Consider the following 11,404-nt stretch of genomic DNA (forward strand, 5'->3'; position numbering starts at 1 on the left):
TTATGAGACTCTTCCATGAGAAGATCCCGTATACTGCCCATATTCTCCACCCAAATACGATTTTTGAATACCTTTAACCCTTGTTTGTCTTCCTCGAACACTAATGTCTTACCCAGACGTTCTTCTTTCCTCTTTTCCCCTGCTAAATCTCTTGTCTAAGATTCCTTGATATTTTATACACTCGTTGAGATCGCTTTAATCATCAACGATCTTGCTCTTATTTTTGCTCTGGATTCACTTTTCTAATTAAAGCATTAGCTACAATATTTGCTTTACCAGGATTATAAAGTATTTCACAATCGTAGTCCTTGAGTAGTTCCAGCCATCGTCTCTGCATCATGTGTAATGCCCACATTTCTCGTTAGGCATTAGTTATAAAAAATGTATTAACATCGGTCGATGATTGTACCCTTTTATGAATAAATGAAAGAGAATTATTTGAATATATGTGTTTAAATATTATGTACGTGGAAATTGGATGAATATTGTGTGTATATAATATTTTTGAAAAAACGTATAATTTTAAAGTAAAGAAATAGGGATAAAATAAGTGTCAAAAAGAAAAGATTATTTAGCATAAAAAGCCATTATGAAAGTTGAAGTCGTCATAATGACGATCTCGGGAATATAATGAACGCTTAAATCTGACTTCGTATGAAGAAGCGACGATCCCTTGAAGTTTTGCGTTTATCCCTATACGATAATGTGTGTCGTAAATAGTAAAACAGAGATAGGTTGCTTATTAGCCTAAGTAATCTAAAAAAAGTTGTAGTAATCGTAAAAGCAAGAGCGTGCATATAGAGAACGTCCAAATCTAACTTCATATGAGGAAGTTGTGATTTTTTAAAGTTTCAGCGCAACAGTGTGGGCACAGAAATCAGAATTAAAATTGGTTGATTGTTATACAAAACAATGTAAGCGGGAGTTGAAGATCTCGTGAATAGAAATATGTCAATATAAAGACAGTCGAAAACGGAGTCTGTATGAATTAGTTATGAATTTTATATTGTCTTTTGCAGTGTAATCTTCATAGACTATTAAATTTAAAACTGGATGAAAATTAGCCAACGAAGTCTAAATGAAAGTTTTAGTACTCGGAAATACCTATGTGTGGATATAAAGAACGTAAAAAAAATAGAGCGTGTATGAGAGAGAGACATTTTTTTGAAGTTTGAGATTTTTTGCCCGACATTGCGACGTTGGACCACACACTGCACGCCGCGTGTCACAATTCTGGAGGAACCCTTGACGACCAAGCTAGGGTGTGGCGCGTCCCTTCTATTAGTGCTACATGCTTTGTTGAAAAGTGCCTATAAATAGAAACCAACCTTCCTCATTTCATCCTCACACCTCTATCTTAACTCTCTGGAAAATCTCATCTTCCTTGATCCGAATTTTCTTTAGATTTTAAATATTTGGCAAAGCCCTAGGGCATTAGAGAGCCCGACCAATAGAAGCTTTCGGGTCAAAGTTCTTCCTGTGAATTTTCCAGACTTCTATCAGAAAACTTTGTAAGTTAAGCTACACCTATTTTGATTTAAGTATAACTTATACTTATATTCTTAATTGTTATTATGAAGCTATAAATAAGATTTATCAATGATTCGAACTCATAATATTGATTGATCTACTTACGGGGGTAATGTTTAGACTAGATTTAATGAGGTATTTAAAGTGAGATTTCCAAATAGTATACTGTATATACCAAATGGACCTTACCTCCGATATGATCTTACCTATTTATTCCTTATTTGATACATCTTGGTGTAGACATTGAGATTATTGAAGAATCTACACTATCATCATCATAGTCGTAATAATTATAAAATGAAGACTAAGACTTGGTGATAATTATATCTAGTTCTTTCAAAAGGAAAAGCTAAGGTGTTAGGCGAAGCTCTGCCCAAATCGCAAGTCATCCACTTTTAACAAGTGAGTGCATAGTTACTTTCATCTTACACACATATATATATAATATCTCTATGATTAAATGCTATATTTGCTTATTATCTGTATTCATGATATATGTGTTACATGAAATAATATGATTTTACTTAATTTTATTGTATATGTATTCTCATACTTATAAAATATTGGGTAGTGAAGGCTTATGAAAGATGAAAATGATGATGAGAGGTCATGACTAATATAGTATTATTGCACTAACGATGTAGTTAACTAGCAGAGTATAGATGACAACCACAAACTATTCTAGGCAGTCTAATGGAACACCAACAGGCTCTCAACCTATAGGTGTTAATAAACCACGTGATCATACGATGCAATCTATCCCCCTCATGGTTGCCTTATTGACATATATTGTTAATGAATCTCCTAAGCGATATTGTCTACTTGTTGCTTACAATGATCCTTAACATAGGTCCCTTGAGATCAGTATTTTAGGATCAGAAAGTGAGAATAACGGGAATGTGTAATCGATTTCATTGTTTGGTATGGAAAATATAGTTAAAGGATTTAATTATTATGGGTTGAAAATCGCATGTGTTCATCAGACTCCTAAGTCTGATCCACTCAATTTCTTTATATCACAGTTAGTGGTACGAAAGAACAAGGATGATGAGTTTAAATCTACTAAGAGATTTAAGGAGCTTTTAGGCCATTAGTATAATAAATTGTTGTAAAGCTTGTAATGAACAAGTTTATGCTTAAATGACATCCCATGTTTTTATATATTAATGAAAACCAATTCTTCGAAAATGCTTTTATGATCATGCGTCAGGTACTTTCGCTCATGAATCTTCAATTGTCTCGAGGCATAAGCCACAAATCTGTCTCTTATGGTAAGATCACATCATAACCCAACTCTAGAAGCATCACTAAAGACTGCAAAATCATCAATTCCTTCCGATAGGACTAGAATTGATGCTTCACATAATCACTTAGTTAGTTCACTAAAAGCAACTTTTTGCTTCTCGTTCTATGTGTAGGCAATCCCTTTTTGAGTCAATATTGTGAGTGGAGCAGCAATAAAAGAAAAGTCTTCGATGAATCTTCGGTAGTAAACTAGTCAATCCAAAAAAACGATGAACTTCGATGGGACTCTTTGACGTCTCCCATTTCATGAGAGCTTTGATTTTTGCTGGGTCAACTATATACCTTTCTGGTTAACCACGTGACCAAAAAATTATATTTCTCGAATTCATGTGTAAAGCTTCTCCTTCTTCAGTTTGTTACTGTCCATGTTATTGTTCACCAGAAAGTTGTTCTTTACATTTTGAGATATATTTGTGGCTCTGTTTTAGAGTCTCTTGTTAAATTCGACGTGTTGTTTAGAGTTGTGTGTTCATTATGATATTGATTGGGATGGTGATCATACTAATCGGAAATCCACTTTTGTTGTGTATATTTTCCTTGGAGATTCACTTATTTCATAGAAAAGTAAGAAATAGGATGTTGTCTTTTGATCTTCTATAGAGGTTGAGTATCATGTTATGGTTGTGACTACTTGTGAGATTGTTTGGTTGCGATGACTTCTTGCATATAACATTGTGGTAATAGAAGTGCCATGCGGATTGCAAAAAATTATGTTTTTCATAAGTGAACGAAACATACTGAGATTTGACTGCCATTTCACTCGCCACCATCTACAACTCGAAACCATATCGCTACCATTTGTTCACTCAGCTTTGCTGATTGTTGAGATCTTCACAGATGTCTAAGCAGTCTCTCGGTTTTGTTTCTTAACTAACAAACTGTGAATGTTTATTGCTATGAAATTATAAGTTTGAGAGATGATGTTAGTAGAATAAGTTATTGAGCTTATTTTCTTTGTATTTTTATTTAAAGATTTAGCTAGGTTAACATATATATTTTTTCCATTTCTTTATAATTTAATTTTGTCACAATAATTAAATCCTCACCGTTTGAAAATGATTGAGAAACAATTCTTTATTTTCATTCGGTTGCATAGCAATGAATTTATGACCATTTTAAAGACGGGTAGATAAAACCATTAAATTTTGGACGTTACCCGATGTTGTTTAAAGTGCAGGTAGTCAGAGATACAGTTTCTCTAAAAGATAGGGACCAGTTGTACATTTTTTTACCAATATTAGGTACTTAGTAATACATTTTTAATTGTTTGGGGTGCATAATGACTTGGATAAATCCTAGTTGTTCGATGTCCCATGAGAAGGAACCTATGGCTTACGAAATCTCTCACGTGCCAAGTGACTCAGTGGCATGCAATATTAAAATCTTAAATGCATTTTAAGTTGAAGACCAGGGACCAATCTAGACAGCGTACCTTATTCTTCTTCTTATTATTATTATTATTTTAATGTGTATAATTAAAAAAAATAACCATCAGCGAATTTGTTATGACAACACGTATTTCTGTTAGCAATCATGGATCCATCATTGTTCAAGACTGTGAACAAAATGTTTCAAATCATGCATTATCTTTTATATATCCTACTAATCTGATTGACCTAGATTAATAAGTATAAGGGTATACTTTAAGATTTTTCTTATTAAGTCTATTTGATATTATAATTGGAAGCATCTGATTCGATCTTATAACGTTTGATATGCTTCTATCAAGTTTAATAAGAAATTGAATCTAATTTATTAGATGTGATTCAATCAACAAGAACCCTAACTTAGATCCACAAGAATATAGTTTGGTTATGGTAAAACAGTTGTTTATTATGTATTTTGTTGTTACATCTAAGGAAACCATGTAGTTTATATTTATACTGAAATCTATATTTATCTATAAAAAATAGTTTTAATATTTGGATTTAATTTACAAAATTAACTTGTATACATTCATAATTCCTATTATACATATCTAACAAATTATCATTTTCAACATATACAAACTATACAAAGTACAACTCGTTTAAAATTATAGCAAAAATACAAATCAAATATACTACACATCCATTTATTTTAACTTTTGCATAGTATGTCGTACTATGCAACTTTTGCAATCAATGTACCCCATTAATAGACAAATTATTCACCTATTATTGTTACACGTAATATTATTATGAAGATTAATAGGACTTTATTTAGAGGCTTTGAGTTCTGTTTCAACTTTTACTACACGATAGTCATTATTAAAAACAATTGTATGATATGTACATGATATTTTGTGCGGGTCCTAGACTCCTACCAACATAAATGATAGTAGGGTAACCTAAAACCAGTTGCGCGCAATTCTGTGTGCGTATTTACTAGAAACTATGTTTGGCATGTTATAACTAATATATTTTTCGTGTTTTTTTAAACTGTCATGTTTTAAAATAAAAAATCAACTTATGAGCTAGTTTTATAAAAATATATCCAATATAGCGTTTCAACGAGGTTATTAAGTTTTTTTTTTCTTTCAAATATATTCTCTATTAATTTATAAAAATTTATTCTTATATTGAATTTCAACTAAAACATAGTTATATTTATAACTTAATGTTAACTTTTAATAGTTCTTTTTATGTTTTTAGTTTACGTTGTTTAAGTTTTATCTTAAAAATAGAATAAAATATTAGTATAATCAATATTTATTAAATTCAAAATGAATTGGAATCGGAGATAAATGTTATCCAATTACTTAATAACATGTCATATGAAGTTTTGTTATAATATTACGAATATTATATTTGACAGAAGAAATATCATTTAGACATAGATACTTTAAGAATTATTTTCTAATACAAACTTCAATTTCATTATATTATTAACGAAATTTTGAGGACAACTTTCCATTACTCTCGGGCATGGATCCAAGTTATAACACCTTTTGTTTTTCTTTGCTACCTCATAATGAAATGATAATCATACCACCAAACCACTTTATTATTATTTTTTTTTCAACTAAATCGTTATAAAAAAAATTAATAAAATTAAATGAAGAAACATGATTGGTCAATTGCCATATTATTTTTCCTCGTTAAACTAGGTTAACTTCTCAACATCTCTTAACATAACATGAGAAAGGGGTGGTGTTTGTTAAAGCCTCGTCATGCTCCATACACTGAAGGACCCATACACAGTCTAAATGAACAGTGTTTAGGATTTAAGATGTTAACGTCTTAACTCTTAACAACACCATTTTTATATTTTTTTTCTTCCATTTTAAAGTAATGAATTCAGATAACTTAAAAATCATATTAAATTTCAAACTTGTTACTTTCAACACCCAAGGTATGCTTCTTTTTATCGCCATCTCTTTCTAACTCTTTGTCCAACTCATTTCTCTCTCTCTCTCTCTCTCTCTCTCTCTCTCTCTCTCTCTCTCTCTCTCTCTCTCTCTCTCTCTCTCTCTCTCTCTCTCTCTCTCTCTCTCTCTCTCTCTCTCTCTCTCTCTCTCTCTGCAAAAACTAGCAAAGGTGTGTGTGCTTGCCCCACCCCCAACTAGTTCACAACATGGAATGCTGCCAGCAAAAGTTTCATCTTTCCACTAAATTTTGCTTCATGTATGGCTTTTTAATGGCAATATTTCATGTTGGTGTTTCAGATTTTCGACATTTTTCCTTCTGAATCGACATTAATACTCTGTTTCATTAAACACTGACTTTATCTTGCTTAACATGTCTTTGCCTTTCTTGATTTTCTTAGGTAGATGATGAAAAAGGAATGAAAGGACTTGTACTTCATGCTTCAAGAGTTGTAATCTTCTTGAGATCTTGAAAGTGAAAAGAGTATACTTTTTTTCACAGATTTACAATGCCAGTTCCTCTAGCTCCATATCCAACTCCTCCTGCGCCACTTACAACTCCTACCGTTGGTATAACTGCACAATTCTTACTAGATTAGCAACCATCCTCATCATTTCAATAATTTATTCTTGGTTAAATCCTTTTTCTTTTCTCTTTTCTTGTTGAAAGACTGAAAGCATCAAATACGGATTACAACAAGCTAATCTGTTTAAGAAAACAGAAATCGAATCAAAACAACAAGAAATTTCGGAAAGAAACCCAAATGTTTTTTCACGATTATATTTATATAACAAAATGATTTGTGAATTTGGTGCACGAAGAAAGCTCAAAACGCCAGAAAAACAGAGCATAGAATGCTCTGTTTCTCGTTCAATCTAATGTTTTTAGATCTGTTTTTTTTTTTCTGAGATTAATTGTGAAAAAGTATTATGAAACAGGATCTCAAAGCCAGCTAGTGTGTTCAGGATGTCGAAATCTTCTCCTTTATCCCGTTGGAGCAACTTCAGTATGCTGTGCTGTTTGCAATGCAGTCACCTCTGTTCCTCCTCCTGGTATCAAACTTTCAGTTTTAATGGCTTCCAAATTGTTCATACTTCAAAGAATTATGTTTCTTTAACATGAATTTTCAATGATTTAGGCACTGAAATGGCTCAGTTGGTTTGTGGAGGCTGCCATACATTGCTCATGTACATCCGTGGTGCGACAAGTGTACAGTGTTCTTGCTGTCACACCATCAATTTAGCCTTAGAAGGTAACCAAATTTAACTTCTAAATCATGTTAAAATTCGATAAAAAAAAACTTGTTAAATAACAAAAGTTAACAACTTTTCAACAGCAAATCAAGTGGCACATGTCAATTGTGGAAACTGTAGGATGCTTTTAATGTATCAATATGGGGCACGTTCAGTGAAATGTGCAGTTTGTCAATTTATTACGTCCGTTGGGGTTAGTTACTTAAACACTTTACTTTATTAGTATTCTGAATTTTTTTTATAAATATTATGGATTTATAATAACTTATGGTATATATACACAGGCGTCAACAAGTGCTACAGAACAGAAGTTCAATGCGTAACACTTGAAATTTCATATTAAATGGTGACCCAAGATTCTACGTATTATTACATATATGTATAATGTATAGAGTTACATATCTCCTCTTGCGTTAGACTATCATCATCTTTTTCATAAATATTATGGTGATCATAAAGAATAAGAGTACGTAAAATTGGATATACAAGAATATATTCGATTATGAGAGGACATTTATTTATATGGTTGTAAGTTGGTGTTTGTTTTTTTTCAGATAATTAGAAGTTTTATATATATTGTTGATATGTATGTGATTTGGTATTTTGGTGTGAAAGTTGTGTCATTATTTGACAAATTAATTCAGGTATTAAAAGTTGTCATTTCATGTTAGAAATATTATGGTTTAAAGGGTTGAATCTTAGATAGATAATGACTATAGACTATAAAGGATAAGTATAAAGAAAAAAAGGTGTAGGAAGAATCATGTGAGACTTCAAAGTTCAACCCATGATGCCATGATTGAATACCAAAGGAAAAGGGTATCTTCGTAATTTCGTAGCGATGAGTAGTGACATCAAGCATGTTACGAATCTACCGGTACACATCTTTGAAGATTTGTGGTATTCAATGGAAGAGTCATGGTAGGAAGAAAATGACCTTTGAGACCATAATGGATAAGTATGAAGACAAAAAGATGTAGGGGAGAATCATGTGAAAAAATATATAAATAAATAAATTAGAAAAAGAAGGTGAATAGTAACTGATAATGCCATGTAAAAAATTATCCATCACTAAAATTAGTCTTCTTTTTTTGTGGTATACACAAAAACGGTGACCATTACACTTTGCGTATATAATATAAGTCCTGATTTGGAGATACTTAGTCTTCTTAAAATGAATAGTAACATCGTGAATTTTTGGGATCAGTTACTTATATTTATTTTGGGGGGAATAAGTGCTAATTCCAAATTAACTCGATTCAAGTATTAAATTATGTTACATGTACCTTTAGGTTGACTGAATTTATGATAAAAATAACAAGTTTCATCCACATTGATGATGATAAACATATCATTACAAGACAACTTGCTTGCATCTACAAAATCAAAGGGTGAAGATTTCATAATTAAAATACGTTTATATATTTCATTGAGTTGCATTCATTAGCATCGACTTCATTTGTTCCTCCATTTTAAATCCAGCAACTTCTGCCTCCTTACAAACCTCTTTACAATTACCAATTCTCCCATGAATTGCATAGATTTTTATGACATCCATATAAATATCAAATCCAGGAGAAAAACCAGCCTCCTTCATCTTTGAAAAATATCTCACAGCTCTCGAAAGGTCATTAAGAGCAACAAAAACTTTTATCACCACACGATATGCCGGAAGATCAAAAAGACAATTTCGCCCTTCCATTTCCCACACCAAAGCCAAAGCCTCTCTATAACAGTTACTACAATAACGACTATGTACAACAGTGGTGTACATCACTACACTTGGTTCATAACCCGAGTCTTTAAACCAATTATATAAACCTTCCACAATCTCAAATTTTCCTAACTTTATGCAAACTTTCATGATTGATGTACAATCTTGTTGTGTTAGATTCAAATCCTCTCTTTCTCCAAGCTCTTCAAGTAAAGCCATAATATGTACATAATTATCAGGGCTTTTTCCTAGTTCCAAAATCAGCTTTGCATAAACACCAGTGTCCACCATTATCTTCCCATTTTTAGCAGCTGAAACGAGTTTGTATGCAAGTTTTAAGCTTCCACTTCTTATGAAACCCTTCACAACTGCTTCATACACGTTTTGGCTTGATAGGCTTAGGAATTTTTCTAGTTTGAAAGATAGTTTTAACTCATGGTTTCTTGCAAGGACTTCAACTGTTGAAGCAAGAAGCGTGTCATCTGGGTATAAATGAGGATGTTTTTGGACCCAACAGAAGATTTGTAAAGCTCTTTCGGGTAAATCCATGTGCCCTAATTCTCTTACTGTTAATGACAATGAACTTTTGCGAAGAAATCGAGTGTAATTGTTTAAAACTGTGGAAACGTCTTTTTCGGGAGGAAGGTTTTTGATTTCTTTGGCTAGAGTGATTAAGAATGTTGGATCTTTGTATAGTTTGCTAGATAAAGATTTTCTTGAAGAGTTTATGGTTTTTGCAAATTTCTTTGAAGTGGGAAGTCCTAATGGTTGTTGTTTGTATGGAAGTGGGAGAGGAAGAGGTCTTTCTCTAGCTTTTTTTCCGGGTTTTTGAGGGATTCTTCCTCTAAATAGTGAGGTGATTGTTTCAATCTCATCTGGGTCCCACTCAGGATTGTCTTCTTCTTTTTCTACTTCATCTTCACCATCTTCATGATCCATTTCCATAGAGGTTGAATTTGAATCATCAGGGTCATTAAAAGGTTTTGTTCCCTGAGGATCATTGGATTTCTTGAATGGTTTTCTAAGGTAAATTCTGGTTCTTGATGGATTCATCAAACTGAACCTAACTTCATCCTGATGGTTTCTTTTGATTGAAGTCTTCTGTGATTCAGTAAACCGAATAGGAACATGGGTTTCTGAGACTTTACAGAAGAAACAAGAGAGCACTGCACCATCCATGCTTATGTCTACTATTTAGTAACCTCACTTGGAACAGGCATTTTATCAAACAGCTGATAGGCAATTGAAATTGATGAACTTGCAAGCATGAACCCTGTAAAATCCAACAATCATATGTAAATTCGCATCAACATACACGTATATTATATCAGCTGCAAAGAATTAAAGGAAAAATGAAAGTAACGGTTTTTTAACAACCTGGCAAGGATCAAATCATCACATTTAAGCATACCAAACAAATTCACCATATTTACAATTTTAGATTTCAGCACGTTTCAAGCATAATTTCAGGTTTCAAGCAAACGAAGCATAATTTCACATTTCAGCATAACAAGCATAATCTCAGATTTCAATCATAATTTTGGATTTCAATCATAACTGTTTGGCAAAGAAAATCAGAACACACAGGGGCTTTTTGCAAAAAAAATAATAAATAATAAATAAAAATCATCAAGCAATGGATTTAGGAAATTCATAATCAAATTTCAGCAAACAATCAGAATTATAGAAGAAAGAAATCGATTTCAGCGAAAAGAGAGAAAATCAGAACACACAGGGGATGTTTGGAGAAAGAAATAGATTTCAGGGAAGAGAGTCGGACGCTTACCTGTGGCGCTGCTGGTGGAGGAAGTCTTGAAGTGGCGACGCTGGCGGTGAAAACCGGTGGAGTGGCGGAGTGGGGTTCGCTCCAGTGTGGTTGCCGCAGGTAGAAAGAAAATCAGAATTATCCAAGAGTGAAACAGTGAAGGATATTCAAACAGTGTACAAAAGTTTTTTTTTGGAGCCGGAGTATGAAACAGTAAAAAAAATGAACACCCTACTTTATTGTTTTCTGGTTTGTTGTATTAGGTTATTAAGATTTTTTTTTAATGCTTGTTAGATCAATATAGTTGTTATTATTGTTTGGAAATAGTTTAAAAATTGGAGCCGGAGTATGAATCAATGAAAAGAATGAACACCCTACTTTATTGTTTTCTGGTTTGTTGTATTAGGTTATTAAGATTTTTTTTTGTGCTTATTAGATCAATATAGTTGTTATTACTGTTTGGAAATAGTTTAAAAAAACTATTTCTAAA

The 11,404-nt window shown here is 32.4% G+C and overlaps 2 protein-coding genes across 5 annotated transcripts; one reads left to right on the forward strand and one right to left on the reverse strand.

Annotated features, from left to right (window-relative positions):
* Positions 1 to 6,150: 6,150 nt before the first annotated feature.
* LOL1 (lsd one like 1) lies at positions 6,151 to 8,020 on the forward strand. 4 transcript variants are annotated; one of them, XM_079029470.1, is made up of 6 exons: positions 6,151 to 6,168; positions 6,583 to 6,751; positions 7,121 to 7,234; positions 7,321 to 7,434; positions 7,519 to 7,628; positions 7,720 to 8,020. In XM_079029470.1, exons 2-6 carry the CDS (start codon positions 6,691 to 6,693, stop codon positions 7,756 to 7,758), a joined length of 438 nt encoding a protein of 145 aa, XP_078885596.1. In that variant the 5' UTR covers positions 6,151 to 6,168; positions 6,583 to 6,690; the 3' UTR covers positions 7,759 to 8,020. The 4 variants fall into 4 exon arrangements, with proteins under 4 accessions (XP_078885596.1, XP_078885594.1, XP_078885593.1 ...); XM_079029468.1 differs by lacking the exon at positions 6,151 to 6,168 and adding an exon at positions 6,254 to 6,353; XM_079029467.1 differs by lacking the exon at positions 6,151 to 6,168 and adding an exon at positions 6,302 to 6,440.
* Positions 8,021 to 8,674: 654 nt separating this feature from the next.
* Positions 8,675 to 11,109, reverse strand: EMB975 (Tetratricopeptide repeat (TPR)-like superfamily protein). The gene is made up of 2 exons (XM_079029466.1): positions 10,936 to 11,109; positions 8,675 to 10,422 (listed from the first exon to the last, which is right to left on the reverse strand). The coding sequence occupies exon 2, from the start codon at positions 10,326 to 10,328 to the stop codon at positions 8,862 to 8,864; it is 1,467 nt and encodes a 488-aa protein (XP_078885592.1). The 5' UTR covers positions 10,329 to 10,422; positions 10,936 to 11,109; the 3' UTR covers positions 8,675 to 8,861.
* Positions 11,110 to 11,404: the final 295 nt, after the last annotated feature.

Source organism: Lactuca serriola, chromosome 3 (genome assembly GCF_051521515.1).
Source record: "Lactuca serriola cultivar US96UC23 chromosome 3, Lser_US96UC23_V15, whole genome shotgun sequence".
NCBI classification, from domain to species: Eukaryota; Viridiplantae; Streptophyta; class Magnoliopsida; order Asterales; family Asteraceae; genus Lactuca; species Lactuca serriola.

Excerpts from the sequence above, each read along its gene's own strand:
- LOL1 (XM_079029470.1), top strand. The coding sequence starts at position 6,691 with ATGCCAGTTCCTCTAGCTCCATATCCAACTCCTCCTGCGCCACTTACA. Across the intron at positions 6,752-7,120 it reads ACTTACAACTCCTACCGTTG|GATCTCAAAGCCAGCTAGTG; the intron begins GTATAACTGCAC and ends ATTATGAAACAG. Across the intron at positions 7,435-7,518 it reads CATCAATTTAGCCTTAGAAG|CAAATCAAGTGGCACATGTC; the intron begins GTAACCAAATTT and ends ACTTTTCAACAG.
- EMB975 (XM_079029466.1), bottom strand. The coding sequence starts at position 10,328 with ATGGATGGTGCAGTGCTCTCTTGTTTCTTCTGTAAAGTCTCAGAAACC.